At 41.0% G+C, this 15,202-nt stretch overlaps 1 protein-coding gene across 3 annotated transcripts in view; it reads right to left on the bottom strand.

Moving 5' to 3' along the window:
• The window catches only part of PHF2 (PHD finger protein 2), a 145,101-nt gene that overhangs the window by 49,281 nt on the left and 80,618 nt on the right, over positions 1–15,202 (bottom strand). For all 3 annotated transcript variants that reach the window (XR_004646456.1, XM_034775599.1, XM_034775600.1), the window contains exons 3-4: positions 14,054–14,168; positions 4,520–4,680 (exon numbers count right to left, since the gene is read on the bottom strand). Coding sequence is in view for 2 of the 3 variants with exons in the window: in XM_034775599.1 (XP_034631490.1) it covers positions 4,520–4,680; positions 14,054–14,168 (276 nt within the window). In the remaining variant the exon portion in view is untranslated. The remainder of the gene's footprint in view (positions 1–4,519; positions 4,681–14,053; positions 14,169–15,202) is intronic.

Raw genomic sequence — 15,202 nt, 5'->3', positions numbered from 1 at the left:
CATGTTTACCAGTGTAATCTTAAGGTGATATTAACAATAACTTTTGTACTTATCTCCTCTGAGCTTTTCATTTTAAAAGATTTTATCTGAAAAAGATTAATGTTAGGTTAGTTTTAATCTCTCTACTTATTTCATTGTGGAATTTCCACAGTAGCATAATCAAAATCAGATGGAAATCCACAATGAAATAGCTCTGCAAAACCAACCCTATGTGATTAACTAACATTTACATTTTCCTATCGTACTGTATATTACAAGGACAGTAGGGATATTATACAGCACAACTGATTTTCCAATTGTTTCTTATTCCCATTATTTTTCTAATAAATTTTCAATTTTGCAAACTGAAATAAATGTTAGCTATCAACAAAGATCGGCCATCTAACATTGTTCCCATTTCTAAAGTACAGTCATTTGAAATAACAGGTGCACCCAAAAGAGGCTTACTTTATCTAGTTTATTTTGTTAAAACTACCAAAAAATTCATCTTTTCCCAAACACAGAAAACAAGTCACCAGAACTTCCATTCTGCATTTAATCTAAAAGAAATTGGACCTGATTCAGAACTCCAGTGATAACGCTAACCAAGAGTAACTCGATGGAAGCTGGTGGACCCAGGGACAGCTCCAGAATTTCTGCCGCTCCAAGCAAAAAAAAAAAAAAGCCGCGATCAGTGGCGGCAGGTCCTTCGCTCCTAGAGGGAGTGAGGGACCTGCCGCCCCAGAATTGCCGCAGGTGCCGCCCCTCTCCCTTGGCCGCCCCAAGCACCTGCTTGTTAAGCTGGTGCCTGGAGCCGGCCCTGGGTGGAACTACAACAGGGTAAAAATGGTGTAAGTGCGGGAAGAGTCAGGCCCAGACTCCAACAATCCTTAATGAGTGCCCATTTTTAAGTCAACAAGTTACCATTTTCTCTATTTTGCTGTCCTGAAAAGCGACCCTACTGTTCTATATTTCAGTGGAGTTTAAATGTGTAGCCTTAATTTTCTCTCCCAATATCCCTGTTTATAGCTTTCACATTTGGGCAGATATAGAATAAATCAGTTCTTTAGTCACAACACAGCTTTTAGTGCATAATGCCAGCACAATAACAACTTGTCTGGCTCTTTAGTTTGCACAAATTACTTTCTCCTCTGCTGCTTCTTAAATAGACTCTTCTATGGCCTATGGAAAACCTTAGAAACAATGGGCTAAATTCATCCTTGGTGTAACCCCATCAAAGCCAAATTACACTAATGTTACACCAGAAATTTGTTTTGTCCCATTCGCTATAGAAACCAGTTCCAGCTTGCACATTAAATAGCCTGTGTTCCTCTACTCTTTGGCTTTTTATTAGAGAGCTTTTTGTATGTAGGGAGGGTGGATTGTTTTAGCTAGAGGCTGGGAGAAAGCCAGCAGATGCTAAGGAGCACTCAGGTCAAACAATAAAATCTGCTAAGGACAGCAGATGGACAAGTAAAAATGTGCTTCCAGTAGACTAGAGAGGATGGAAATTACGGTAAACTAAAGGCTATTTTAATACACTGTTGTTCGTGCAACTGTCTCACTGTACACAACCATTACAACTATGGACATGTTACGGGGAGAGGGTGTGAGGCTGGGAAGGGACAGCAGACATGGAGAAACACCAAGGGCTGATAACAGTATATGTTAATACACTAGTTGGCAGCTAATTGATTATAGTGGAGAAGGGGCAGATTTTGCAGTATTGATAAGGCGGGATGGAGGTGCAGAGTCATGGCAGAGGAGAGGAGGGAAAGGAAGCAAGTGGGGTAGCAGAGGGACTGGATGAGGTAGAAGGGCAGACAAGAGTCTGGAGATAGATGGAGGAATGAGGGCCTTGAAGGCAAAGAGAACAAATTTTGCAGTGGTTACAGAGCTCCTTCAGGACGGCTCCACGTGATTACTCTGAGGTGGGTGCTGAAGAGGTCTGAACAGGCTGGAGTCTGGAGAGAACTTGAGGAAGTCAACCAGATGACCGGGAAAGTGATACAGCAGGAGAATATCACCACATTAATGCAAATGATCATAAACAATAGAAACCACAAAAAGCGTAACAATACTGACTGCTATAAAGCTAAACTGAGCAAGCTGGAATGCCTCATACGGGCAGAGGACCTCAGTCTAGCTGTATGTCTGATACATGGTGAGATGGTAGTAGTCAGCTAGGACTAGGGCTGTCAAATGATTAAAAAAATTAATCGCCATTTTAATCATACTGTTAAACAATAATGGAATATTTAAATTAATTATAAATATTGTGGGTGTTTTTCTACATTTTCAAGTATATTGATTTAAATTACAACACAGACTACAAAGTGTACACTGCTCACATTATGTTATTATTTTTATTACAAATATTTGCACTGTAAAAAAGAAAACAAAAGATAGTACAATCTACAAGTCAAAGCATGAAGGGGCATACAAATGTTTAACATATCTGGTACGTAAATACCTTGAACACCGGCTACAACAGTGCCATGCGAACTTCTGTTCTCACTTTCAGATGACATTGTAAGTAAGAAGCGGGCAGCATTATCTCCCGGAAATGTAAACAAACTTGTTTGATTGGCTGAACAAGAAGTAGGACTGAGTGGACTTATAGGCTCTAAAGTTTTGCATTGTTTTGTTTTTGAGTCCAGTTATGTAAAAAAAATAATTCTACATTTGTAAGTTGCATTTTCACAATAGAGACTGCACTACAGTACTTGTATGAGGTGAATTGAAAAATACTATTTATTTTTTATTTTTTTACAGAGCAAATATTTGTAATCAAAAATAATAATATAAAGTGAGCACTCTACACTTTTATTCTACATTGTAACTGACATCACTATATTTGAAAATGTAGAAAAACATCCAAAAATATTTTTAACAATGCAATTAAAACTGCAATTAATTGCAATTAATTTTTTTAATCGAGTTAATTTGTTTTGCGTTAATCTCATGAGTTAACTGCAATTAATGGAAAGCCCTAGTTAGGACATGGTTTGGAGAACCAATTTCTCAATATCATGACGACTGCTTCTTGGAACAGAGTGCTCTGTTGTGCAACAGAAAAGAAAAGCCTTGCTCTCACTCTCTTAACACAGGATTTGCCCAGGAAACAATTGTGGTTTAACTAGTAATTAAAAGCTACCACTGTGTAATGAAGTTTGGGAGCCTTGCAGTATGAGGGATGACAACAACATTTTACATTTAGCGCAGTTCTAATTTTAAGACAAAATGTATTGCAAACTAACACACCACTTAAATGCAGCCTATTCTGGACGGAGGATGGCAGCCAACCAGCACACAGAACTGCACTACAGCGGGAAGAGAAATTCACTGAGCAAACTCTTACCATCGTTTTATAGAAAGTGCCAAAGAATCTCTAGGGCCAGCCTCCTCACACCTTATGAGGTCACTTTGCCTGCACAAAGTGGTTGTAAAATGCTACCCAATCCCAATGGAAGTATTTCACACCCACTTTGCACAGGTATGAATGCCTGCACAAGGGGTAAAGCAATGTAGAATCAGGCCCTTAAGGACAGAACCTTAACCCTACCGAGCATCCTTTTCACTACTCCAGTAGCACAAAGCGGCCTTAAAGTTGGCCTAATTGTGCAACTCGGGGATCCCTAGGGGCAGGGGGTATGCCAGTGTGTTGAGGGGGGCATGACCAAGGCTTGCTGCATTCCAGCAATCCCCAGATACTGCAACAGCCATTTGGGCCACTATAGGTTGCAGGAAGACAGAGAAGCCTTCGGCGGTTGCTATAGCTTATGCGAAAAGGCTAAACTGGATCCCACGGCTCTGGAAATCTGAGGAGTACGAAGGTGGCACATAGACACCATTGCCCCTCCCCACAGGGTCATGCACCAAACCCAGCTCAGCCAGACCCGAACATCAGGGCCAGCATGTCTAGGCAGGTCAGACGAGATCTTGATTTTTAAAGAGGACCTGTGTTTGTCCCCTTTTTCCTTCCTGATGGTGTTTAAGAAGGCCTGAAATTATTTTATCATCATTTCCCCCCCCCCCCCATTTGCTTTTATTGACAAATGCCAGTGATATTATGGGCCTAATCCACTGATTTACTCCTGCTGAGGATCTGGCCCATCAAATCTCACCGTCCCTCAGAGAAGCAGACAATGAGTGGGCAGAGAGGGGGGAATCACTCAAAGAGTTCTCCCCCCAAGCATTTGTCAGAGGCTTCTTTTAAATAAGTAACAAAAACCAAAGAGGCCTGCTTCCCTGCTGGTTTACTCCAGTTTTACACAGATGCAACGGTGCTGATTATGTACAATGGGGGCAGAGAGAAGAGGGGAGAAGGAGCAGCCACGGACCAGTCACCCTTTGATCTGGGCATCAGAGCTGGCTGAGCATTCAGGGAGGAGTACCTCTGATCCTGGGAAGTGAGCAGCTGTGTAAGCACTCTCCCACCTGGCTGTGCAGCTCTGCCCTTGACAGGGCGAGGCTGAAATGGCATGACTGAAAGCAGCAGCAAACAAAATATTACACCACTTTCTAGACAAATACGTACCGACGTAGTTTTCAACGTCGCTGACGTAGAATGTAGGTGCGGGTACCGCTAAGCCCAAGCCATCCTTCTTCGGAACCAGGATAGGTTCTGTGAATCCATTTTCTTCCAAGTACTCTGTTGTTAGCTGGCTTCCGGTCACTTTGACTACCACATCTTCAGCACTAGAAACACAAACACAGATACCATGCTAGATATTTCACATCCAAATTCAGCATCTTTTTTATTTCTTTACTGAAAGGCTAAGCACACAATTATATACAAGTTGCTGTAAGCAATAAGATAACACTGCTCTACAGCCAAAATGCTTCTGAAATAAATGTAGTCAAACTTTACTAATTCTGGGTCACTGAGAACGAAAATGATGCTTAAAATTGTTGATTGGCTCTAGTTTTCAAGATATGCTATTGGGTCAGTATATACGACCCTTGATTTGGGAATGGCGGAGGATAAGTGAGTTATAAAGGGAAAGGATCTCAATTTAAACCAGAAATGACTAAAATACATCTTTGACTGGATCTATGAATAAATCTATGACTGGGTTTGGACAGTACTTGTTTTTTAGGCAAAACAATGAATGATGCAATCTGAAGCAGGTATTGCGTCATACATGATATGAATTGCATCATGTTATTCCTAGAAGTCATGGATGATGCAATCAGAACGAAGCTTACATCACTCTGCTGAACAAATTGCCCTATATCAGCTCTAGAAATCATACAGTGTCGTGCTCTCTTATTTGTCAGTGTTTGATTTTGCAAAGTGACACATTTCTGTTTAGCCAAAGTGAGCAGAGATGCCTCGTACTTGTGTGAACAGTGCAGATAACTTCTGCTATGTTTGTGGTGAAGTGACTTTTGCATTACAAAAGCGCAGTATAACCACTATGGTTAAGAAAGCCTATCACCTTTATTTTGGCTGCAAAATTGGAGATCAGGACAAGAGGTGGGCCCCACACATATGCTGCAACACTTGTGCAACAAATCTTCGCCAGTGATTGAACAGGAAAAGGAAATCTATGCCTTTTGCAGTGCCAATGATTTGGAGAGAGCCAACAGATCATACCAGCAATTGTTACTTCTGCATGGTGCCTCCAGCTGGGAAAGGTGTGTCAAAGAAGAAAAAGTGGACTGTGTATTATCCAAACATTCCATCAGCTCTACGCCCAGTACCCGCGGAGAAGGACTGCTGGTTCCTGATGCACCAGAATCATTGTCACTTGAGTCAGACGAGGAAGAGGATGAAACTTCTGGTCCTGAACCATCAATGTCACAGGACCCACATTTTCTCTCATCCTCCTCCTCTGAACCACACCTCATAACGCAAGGTGAACTGAATGACCTTGTCAGGGATTTGGAACTACCCAAGAGTAAGGCAGAGCTGTTGGGCTCCAGACTACAGCAGTGGAATCTCCTGGCAGTTGATGTTAGGGTTTCCATGGTCCGTGACCGTCAAAAGGATCTTGTCCCATTCTTCTTCATGGAAGGTGATCTTGTAGCCTGCAACAACATCAATGGTGAGATGGCAGCCCTCAATATCGTTCACGATCCAGATGAGTGGAGACTGTTCATTGATTCATCGAAGAGGAGTCTTAAAGCTGTTTTACTGCATAATGGCAATGTTTTGCCATCAATTCCAGTTGGTCATGCAGTCCATATGAAGGAAATCTATGACAACATGAAACAACTTTTGAGGTGCATAAACTATGACCAACATCAGTGGCAGCTTTGTGGCAATTTGAAGGTTGTTGCTCTCTTGCTTGGTCTGCAGACTAGATACACAAAGTACTGCTGTTTTCTTTGCGAATGGGATAGTCGTGCAAGAGATTCCCACTACATCAAGAAAGACTGGCCACTCCGACAGTCATTGGAGCCTAGGAGGAAAAGTGTTCAGCATCCAACACTTGTTGAATCAAGGAAGATTTTGTTACCACCCTTACCCATCAAGCTGGGTCTGATGAAGAACTTTGACAAGGCCATTGACAAAACACAAGCAGCTTTCAAGTACCTCCGTGGAAAATTTCCAAGGTTAAGTGAAGCTAAGATAAAGGAAGGTGTCTTTGTTGGTCCTCAGATTCGTGAACTTCTTCGAGATGATGCATTTGACCATGCACGGCGTGGCAAGGAAAAGACGGCATGGAAAGCCTTCCAGTTAGAGGCAATAAATTTTCTCGGAAACAACAAGGCAGACAACTACAGGTTGTTGGTGGAAAACCTCCTCAAGGCATACAAAAGCCTTGGTTGCAACATGTCACTAAAGATACATTTTTTGCACTCTCATCTAGATTTTTTTCCACCGAACTGCGGAGCAGTGAGCGATGAGCACGGTGAGCGATTTCACCAGGACATTGCAACAATGGAGAAACGCTATCAGGGCAAATGGAGCCCATCAATGCTTGCAGACTATTGCTGGACAGTGACAAGAGATGCTCCATTTAATGAATACAAAAGACAAGCCAAGAAGCGCCGAGTAGACACTGAATAGGACTAAACTATGTACATAATAGTTTTTTGCCTTTTGTTTCATAATCAATTTTATTTATATAACCCTTTTGCTGATTTTTAAAGTGTTACATAAACAGGACAGGTGAAATATTATCATGTAAAGCAACCATAAACACATGAAAAGACCTAGGTTTACAATTTATGATTAAAACTCTACTATCTACACAATATACATAGCCATAAAATGTAAAAACTTAAATATCTTTGAAACAGGAGCCAATCAGTTGTTTTAATTGTCATATTTGAATTTAGCACATCAAAATACATAATAAATAGCACATTTTATCTCTGAAGCAGACGACTTCTCGAAAATTGCAGACCAGTGTAACTTATCCCTTGTATCTCTTGCTTTGTTTAATCAGGTGGCTTGATATTTTTTAAGCAATCCAAAACAATGTCCTTGGCTTCTACTTATATTGACAAAATGCTGGGATTTTCAAAGGAGCATATGGTAGTTAGGTGCCCAAATCCCATTGAAACTCAATGGAAACTGAACACCTAACTCCCTTAGGCACCTTTAATCGTATAATGTGAATTTTGCTATTGGAAACTATAAACAATAGGAAAGAAGTCATGGTTCTACTGAAGTCAGTGTGTCGAATAAAACTGAACATGAATTTTGTATGCTGGATCTTATGACTGCCAGTTTAATATCTCATCCCATTATATATATAAGTACATGTATTCAAAGACAGTCAAAAGCACATTCTTTCAACAGCTGTATGTGTGTTTTATATATCTATCTAGCTAGCTCTGTCTCTCTTTCTCTCTCTCTCTCTCACACACACACACACACACGTTTACTTGTTTTGTTTATCCAACAATTCTAACTTACAACTTTTCCCTGATAATTTTAATAGACAAATTCTTCTTTCAGTTCCAGGCAAGGGTATAATTCTGCCCAGTAATTGTTGTCAGTTATTCACTGGTCACAAAATGTAAGACTTTGTATGTTGCAACTAAAATTATTATATTTCTTTTCTTATTAAGGGCATGATCTGGAAAGTTCCCAAGTACCCAAAAATCCCACTGTCTTGAATAAGAGTTGTAAGTGCTCAGGGCATCTGAGAATCAGGCCAAAAACCTGGATCTATAAGAAGAGGAGCCCAAACCAGGAATAGTACTAAATCGTGAAGTCTTTTGGAAATTAATTCATAACAGCTAGAAATTGGAAGCCTGGATCTCCACTCCTAGCACTTTGTGTAGTCATTCACACCTTCTCAAGCAGTGTGTTAAATGCTACCATTCTAATTGAATAGCATTTTACACCAACGTTGAATAGATTTAAGTGACTATACAAGGTGCAAGGTAGTGAAGAATCAGGCCTCTTTGTGACTAGATAGCTAACTGCATTCCACTGAACTCTATTCAGGTTCACATTTCATTGCAACATTCCAATTATATGCATAAGACTGAAATAATAAATCAATTTATTGCAAAAGATGTGAAGCATGCTTAAATATTCTGCAATAAATTCATGTGCCTAAACTGCTGAAAACATCGAAGGTAACACTTTGTGTTAATGAACCAATTTCAATGGGTGTGGAGAACAGTCAGTTATCAGTGCTCAATGCAGACACATCAACAGTGTTAAATATTCCAATTTAAAGAAGCCAACATTCAAAATGTTATGTAACGTTAAGGAAAATTGTTCACTTAAACTCTTTAAAACTCACAGTCAAACACTAAGGTCTTACAGTAATTAACAAAAACTGATACAATGCAGCAGTTTTACCAAATTTAGATAACTAAACTCAGAAGTTTCAGAAATCCAACCTCTGGAGCTTCTCACTACTAAAATATTTTAACAAACATTTTCAAAGGCATGTTCGCTGTGAAAATGACTAATGATTCTATAACTACAAGTTCCCAAATAGTAACAGTCCCCTAGCAAAAGCGTCTAACAAGTGCTATTTTCTCCTCTGAGTCTACCTAGGCAAATGGGGAAATTAGTTACTGGGACAAGTATGAAGATTCTTTAAGCTCGTGAAGATATTTTTAATAATGCACTACTGTGTATACCGAGAGATCTATTCTCCCATACACAGTGGGCACACAGGCACCAACAGCCAAAACACAAATGTGAGATTCATACTTGCACCAAGGGAGGGATAATAGACCCTTCAAAACAACGCCAGAAATACTTGAGACTAATGCTTGACTGCCCTCTTCTGTGTTAGTTCTGAACTACAGCTGACTGTGTTAGTAACAGCTGAAGCAGGTATACAAACACTAATACTGCCATTGTGAAGTCCAGAACAACTTACTCAATTTACTGTATCTTCTCAGTGTGTCAGTGCATAAGATACAACTATGGCATAGTCCTGACTGGAGTTCTTTGCTGAAAGGTGGGTTTGTTTCAAATACAGGCAAGCAGTTAGGAAAGCGCCCTTCTTCGTTGCTCTAATCAGGACTGTCATAATGGGATTCCGAAGTTCAAATGATGCAGCTCTCTGAGTACCAGGATCTGGGGGCTTTTTGTGCATGGGTGAGTAGATTTTGAGATCAAGCTCCATTGAGGACAGCTTAGTGCCGGTTGGAAGCAGGAGAAAGTACACGCAGTGTCAGATGGGTGAATTTCTGAATGAGGTTCTGGAATTCTTAACTTTCCCCAGGATTCATGAACTCAATTGAAAGCCTCACACTGGAGAAAGTGAGAAGTTTATTGATACATTCTTTAGCCAGACAGCCATGCCAGCTCTCCAGAGGAGGGGATGCTTGGAGGACAAGAGGACTAGATACAAATAGGAAAAAGGTGAAGACAGTGGTAACCATTCTAAGGGACCAGGCTGTTTCTGGAGCCTTCTAACCAGTTCCAAGTACTGTGTAAATTAGTGGAAGATGATCAAGAGGTAAACTGAATTCCTATTGGGAACGTCTCAGATACTCAGTGCACAGACAGGTAAGGGCACTGGAAGAGGATTTTTTCCAAAAGCACATATATAAAAGCCTGCGTTATGATGATAACAGATCCACATGGTATGTTGCCAGGCATGTGTTCATGTAGCAGATATTACTTCCTTGATAGATACAGTTTAAGCCAGGGCTAGTAAGGACAGTGCTTTTCATGCACCTAGGTGTCATTAAGGTGCAAAGAGTGAGCCTTGAGATTCTGATCTATCTAAGGATCAGATCCTCAGAGATGGCCTTCTGAGAAATTAAGTGCTATTAGTCCCAGATGGATATCTGGTGCCCCAAGGTGCAGATGAGGTGTTATTAGCTCATGGAGGGTTTTATGCTTTAAGGAACAAAGATACCTCTTGAGGTAAAAGAGACTTAGCTAAAGATGAGCTCCACCTAAACTCTATGCAACCTGTGAACTTGAAGAGGAGCTGTTTAACTAGGAACGAGAAGCAAAGGGTGGAGCCATTAAATTACAGGAGAGTGTTAAATGGAATGAACCAAATTCACCTGTCACTAGTGTAAACAGGTGCAGGTCCCATAAAAGGTCCTCAGACAACTTCATTGGTGATGCAAGTTACACCGTGAGTGCAAACGGGATATAAAAGGCGTGTAAGAGATAAATCGTGCAAATTGCACCAATTTGGGAATGCAAAATTAGGGTAATCTATACATGTTAAGGAGGTGCAAATGGGAGAGATGTAGCAGAAACAGTAACTAACAGGAAACTGCCAAATAAAGTATGGGTTGGATGCTTTATATTCTTCTTCTTTTAAATCCTCCTGTCACTTTTCTGCTATACATGCTCTGCCACTCAGCAGAGAAATTACATTCAGTTTATTCACCCAGAGAATGCCCAATTGGTTCACATTACATTGGTTTATCACTTAAACCCTTACGCTTGCATCATAGCCCAGGGACACCCCACATGTAACTCACATGTCTGTTTAAGTCACCAATGAATTTGGTCCCGTAAAAGCCCACAGAAGCTCACAGATAGGAAGGAGCTCCATGAAAGGAGCTCCGTATCCACCAGAGCAGTTGGCAGCTGTTATTCAGAAACAGAGACCTTGAAATTTTCAGGCACCTGAAAATTGTGGTATTTACATTTTTTCATTTTAATGCTACTTTGGTATTAATAATGTAGGAACTGAATCCCAGTCAGCCATGATAAGCCAGTCACAAATATGTATTACTGAGCCCTGGTGGAATAATCTCTTACCCCCTTTTCTCCTAAATACCCCACTGAGTGCCAAAATATGGGTCCAAGCATCTCAAACTCATCATTTACCTCTCCCTGTCACTAGCCCTGCCTCCAAACTGATCTTCACTGTCAAATTCTAGAGCGGCTCCATCCAGATACCCAGCCTCATTGCCTGACGTGATATTTTGATGTGTACTTTGGGACCAGTGGGCTGATTTTAAATGTAATTTTTTAAAAAGTGTTTTAGTGGTTTTGGTTAATGTGTTGAATTTAAGGCCCTTGGGAGATACCTATTTGTTGTTGGGGGTTGGGGGGTGGGGAGAGAAATCAGTAAAGACCCAAAATAAAAGTGTAAAATCAAGTTGACAGAGTTAACTCTCTTTAGGCCTGGAACACAGGAAATGAAATGAGCACATTGTCACACAGCAGAGCTCCATTTTTGTCCCATTTTCTTTATTGGCTCTCCCCTCCCAATTTCCGCAGATCTCAATCGGTCCTTGGATTCCTTGACCACAAGGCTTATGGCTTTAGGTGGGGTTCAGTAACACAATTTCACCTCAGCTTTGTGCTATGACACAGGCAAGAGGTTTCAACTTAAAAATAAAATAAAAAAAGCCCCTTTGTGGGTTTGTCAGATCTGGACAGTTAGTGTGCGTTTTGGTCTGTGAACGTTTGCAGGTTTCAATTGCACCAATTATTTTCATTATTAAGTCAGTCTCAATCCCAAAAGTTTTTTGTTTTACTAACATCACAACTGTAAATGGCCAAGGGATAAATCCTGTGATGAACTGTTTGCAAACTCCTCCTTGGAACCTCTGCTTCAGCAGTGGGGATTCTCTTTTGTGCACATCCATCTTGAGCGGAAAACGGTGAAAACGAACTGAGGGCCAAATTTACAGAAGCTGCAGAATGACTCAAAGCCAAGAAAGATGCAAATGCAAGACCTACAACTGCATGCAAACCTCCCTGATTTGGGAGCACACGCATGGATGTACATGAACATGGACCGGGTGAAAGTCAGACTCCTGATTTGAATAAATCAGTGCCAGATCCCTCAAGCTGTTAATTACGCCCTTTTAAGGTGCCAAATGCCTTCACCTCCCACTGGAGTGACTGGCAGTTGAAGAGATCCCTCAAAGACCCCCCCAAAAAAAAGTTTGAAAAGGAATTTGTCAATCTGCTCCAGCTAAGCAGTTTAAATGTGACCACTTGATATTTTAAATCTGTTGAATATTCTATTCTGTTTCACCTAGTAATTGCAAGAACCACTTTGATGAAATTCTGTGGCCTGTGTTAAGTAGGAGGTCAGACAAGATTATCATAATGGTTGTTTCTGGCCTTAAAATCTATTAATATAGCTGCACAATTTGGTAAACATAGTTTTTAAGTGGCCAGTCCAAAAACAGCTAAACTGAAAACCAAAGAGGTCTAAAATCATACAAGTAAAATTGCTAAGCATTGAGTTAAGTGAAAAATACACCTATACACAATGTTCACAAAAAAGAAGCTTTGGCAAATAAATTTGCAGCTGATTCCCCATAGAGTAATGATTTGTGGGCAGACATTTTAAATTAAGGCAATCTTCTCCATAAATTATAGAACTTTTGTATTTACTGAGTACACTCTACCTGCCTCCAAATTGTGAAATAGTCTCAATCACTACTTAGATACACTTATAAGAACCAGAAAAAATTATCATTCTGATGAATAGAGGTACAGAGTTACAAAATAAATGTGTAAGATGCCCACTATCAATACCCCAAACAAGTTTTTGTTACTGTAGCAACTAAGGATGTGGCTACCTTTTTGTTCAAGCTGAGACAGACTTCAGAAAAGTCTGCACTATTCTTGAGTACTGAACGTAATTCATCAGGTTTTTCACCTAAGTATTACTGTGTGGCGATGTCGTAGGCCGTGCCACTCCAGCACGCACGCTTGCGCCCTGTCATGGCCCCGAAGGCTCACTGCACTCAGCAACCCTTGGGTCTTTTCAGACCGGATTAGTTCAACCTCTCTTTGTGGGGTCTGATTTATTCATTCCTTCTGCAGAGCGCAACTCACTTATTTAGCTGCTCAAGTTCATGCCCTCTCTGGGCCCATGTAAGAGTCTCAGTCCATTTCCTACCCTGTTCAGGAGGTACCAGCCCTTCTCCCAGAGCTGGGCTGTACTTCAGACAATCCCTGTGTCCCTCTCCTTAAGACAGGAGCCTCCTCGCAATTCCTCCTTGGAGCTGGAGTTGTACTTTAAGCAGCTGTAGAGCCTCAGGCAGCTACTCCTCCACCTGGCCCTTTTCCCAGTCAGCCCTTCCACCCTCGGGCAAGGAGAGTTCAGCAGGCAGAACTTGCTCCACTGCTGTTTTCTCCCTGATAACTCAGGACCCTGGAGGAGCCTTCTTATTCCCTGCCGTGTCCACAGGCATCTACTCTGCTATGAAGGAGGCGGCATTTATGCTGGCCCCTTCTCCCAGCTCATTCTTTATTGGCTGAGTGAGAGTGGAGCCCCCACCCCTCTCTCTGCAAGGCTCCAGGTCCTTAAAGATAAAGTAACAGGATTCCTTCTAGTTGCTACTTCTTCCCAGGACCCCATCAGCGCCAGTTTTACAGGTGTTAGTAAGGAACAGGACCAGCTAACTGGGGAAAGCACCTGTTTTAATAGTGCTGCACCAATGTAACTGAGAGGAGAATTCGAGCCATTACACGTAATGACAATCACTAAAGACTTAAAGTCTGTGAAATTAGCTTAAAACTAGGTCTTTACATGGCAAACGTTCACATGGGGAATTCTCTTTCATTCACTCCTCTCCCTATGCTGTATATAAACTAAGCAAACGACATTCACCACAATTCCTCCTCCACTTGAGCACAAATTATAATTGGCCACGTGCATCACAGTAATCACACTTTTACTTACATAGCTGAATAACTTACCTTGGGAAAGTTCGACTTCGAAGTTCCTTTATAAAGACTTGACTCCCATTCTGTACGGGTTTGACCTCTGTTGACTGCCCGGTATCATGTTTATGCCAATTTCTTTTCTTTTTCACTGAAAGAGAGTGAATTGGACAGCACCATATGCTAAGTAGGGGATCTTTATTAAAACATTCTGTGAGAGAAAGTTCTTAGTAATACTTTCTATGCAAGCCAAGAAAAGAGAAGCCCACTATGCAGCACTGTTAATTTTAACATTGTGTTCTGATTCACCATTAGACAATTACACTGTAGCCTGTAGATCTATTACATACTGAACCGTGTTCGTTTGTAACATAAGGGAAACCAGACGGATAATTACTGAGCTCTACGGCTATCACAACCATTAAGCAAATGCAGGCTCCGGATAACATTTTGTACTTGCCAGACTACACACTTAATCTTTATTGTAAACCTCCCAAAAAATCTTCTCTTCTGCTCTCTCAATTTGTAGCATAGATCATTATGAACATGCTCTTTCCTTGCCACACCTCTCCAAGGGCCTGAGCCAAAGTCAATGGAAGTCTTTTCATTGAATTCAAGTGGCTTTGGATCAGGCCCTAAATACAAAATGCCTCATTCTGGCAAGAAAATCTAGTATCTATGTTCAGTGTAAAAAGACGCAAGTTCACATCCAATCCAGTTTTTGGAGCGTCTTTCATTACCATGCTTCTAAATACAAGCCAGACTCATACTATGTTGATGGGGCAGAGCAGAATGCCCCTGGCTCATGCTCTCAATGGATGACAGGCATTTAGGCAAGCTGATCAGGGAAATGGGATCAGCTGAAATATGCACAGTCAAATCAAGTCACATGTCAACTTGCTTCTGACTTTTCTTTTCAACAGTCACTTAACACTGGCCAAGAAGAACCATTCCAGTTTTTACCAATAATCAGCATTAAATCTCTCAGCTGCTCCTGCTTCTAGACTCACGTGGGGTGTTTATTGCGGAAGGAAATTACTGACATCAGAAATGCAGTCTCCTCTAATTTTAAGCTTTCTGCCCTCCGAATTTTTTGTATCCTGGGTTCATATTGTACCTAAAGGTGGGCAAGCTGGTTAGGATAAAATATGAAACCTGAGACTCCACAAAACCTCAAAGCAAACC

The sequence above is a fragment of the Trachemys scripta genome, chromosome 7, assembly GCF_013100865.1.
Source record: "Trachemys scripta elegans isolate TJP31775 chromosome 7, CAS_Tse_1.0, whole genome shotgun sequence".
Classification (NCBI taxonomy): domain Eukaryota; kingdom Metazoa; phylum Chordata; order Testudines; family Emydidae; genus Trachemys; species Trachemys scripta.
This window is presented reverse-complemented; position numbering and strand designations above follow the sequence as displayed.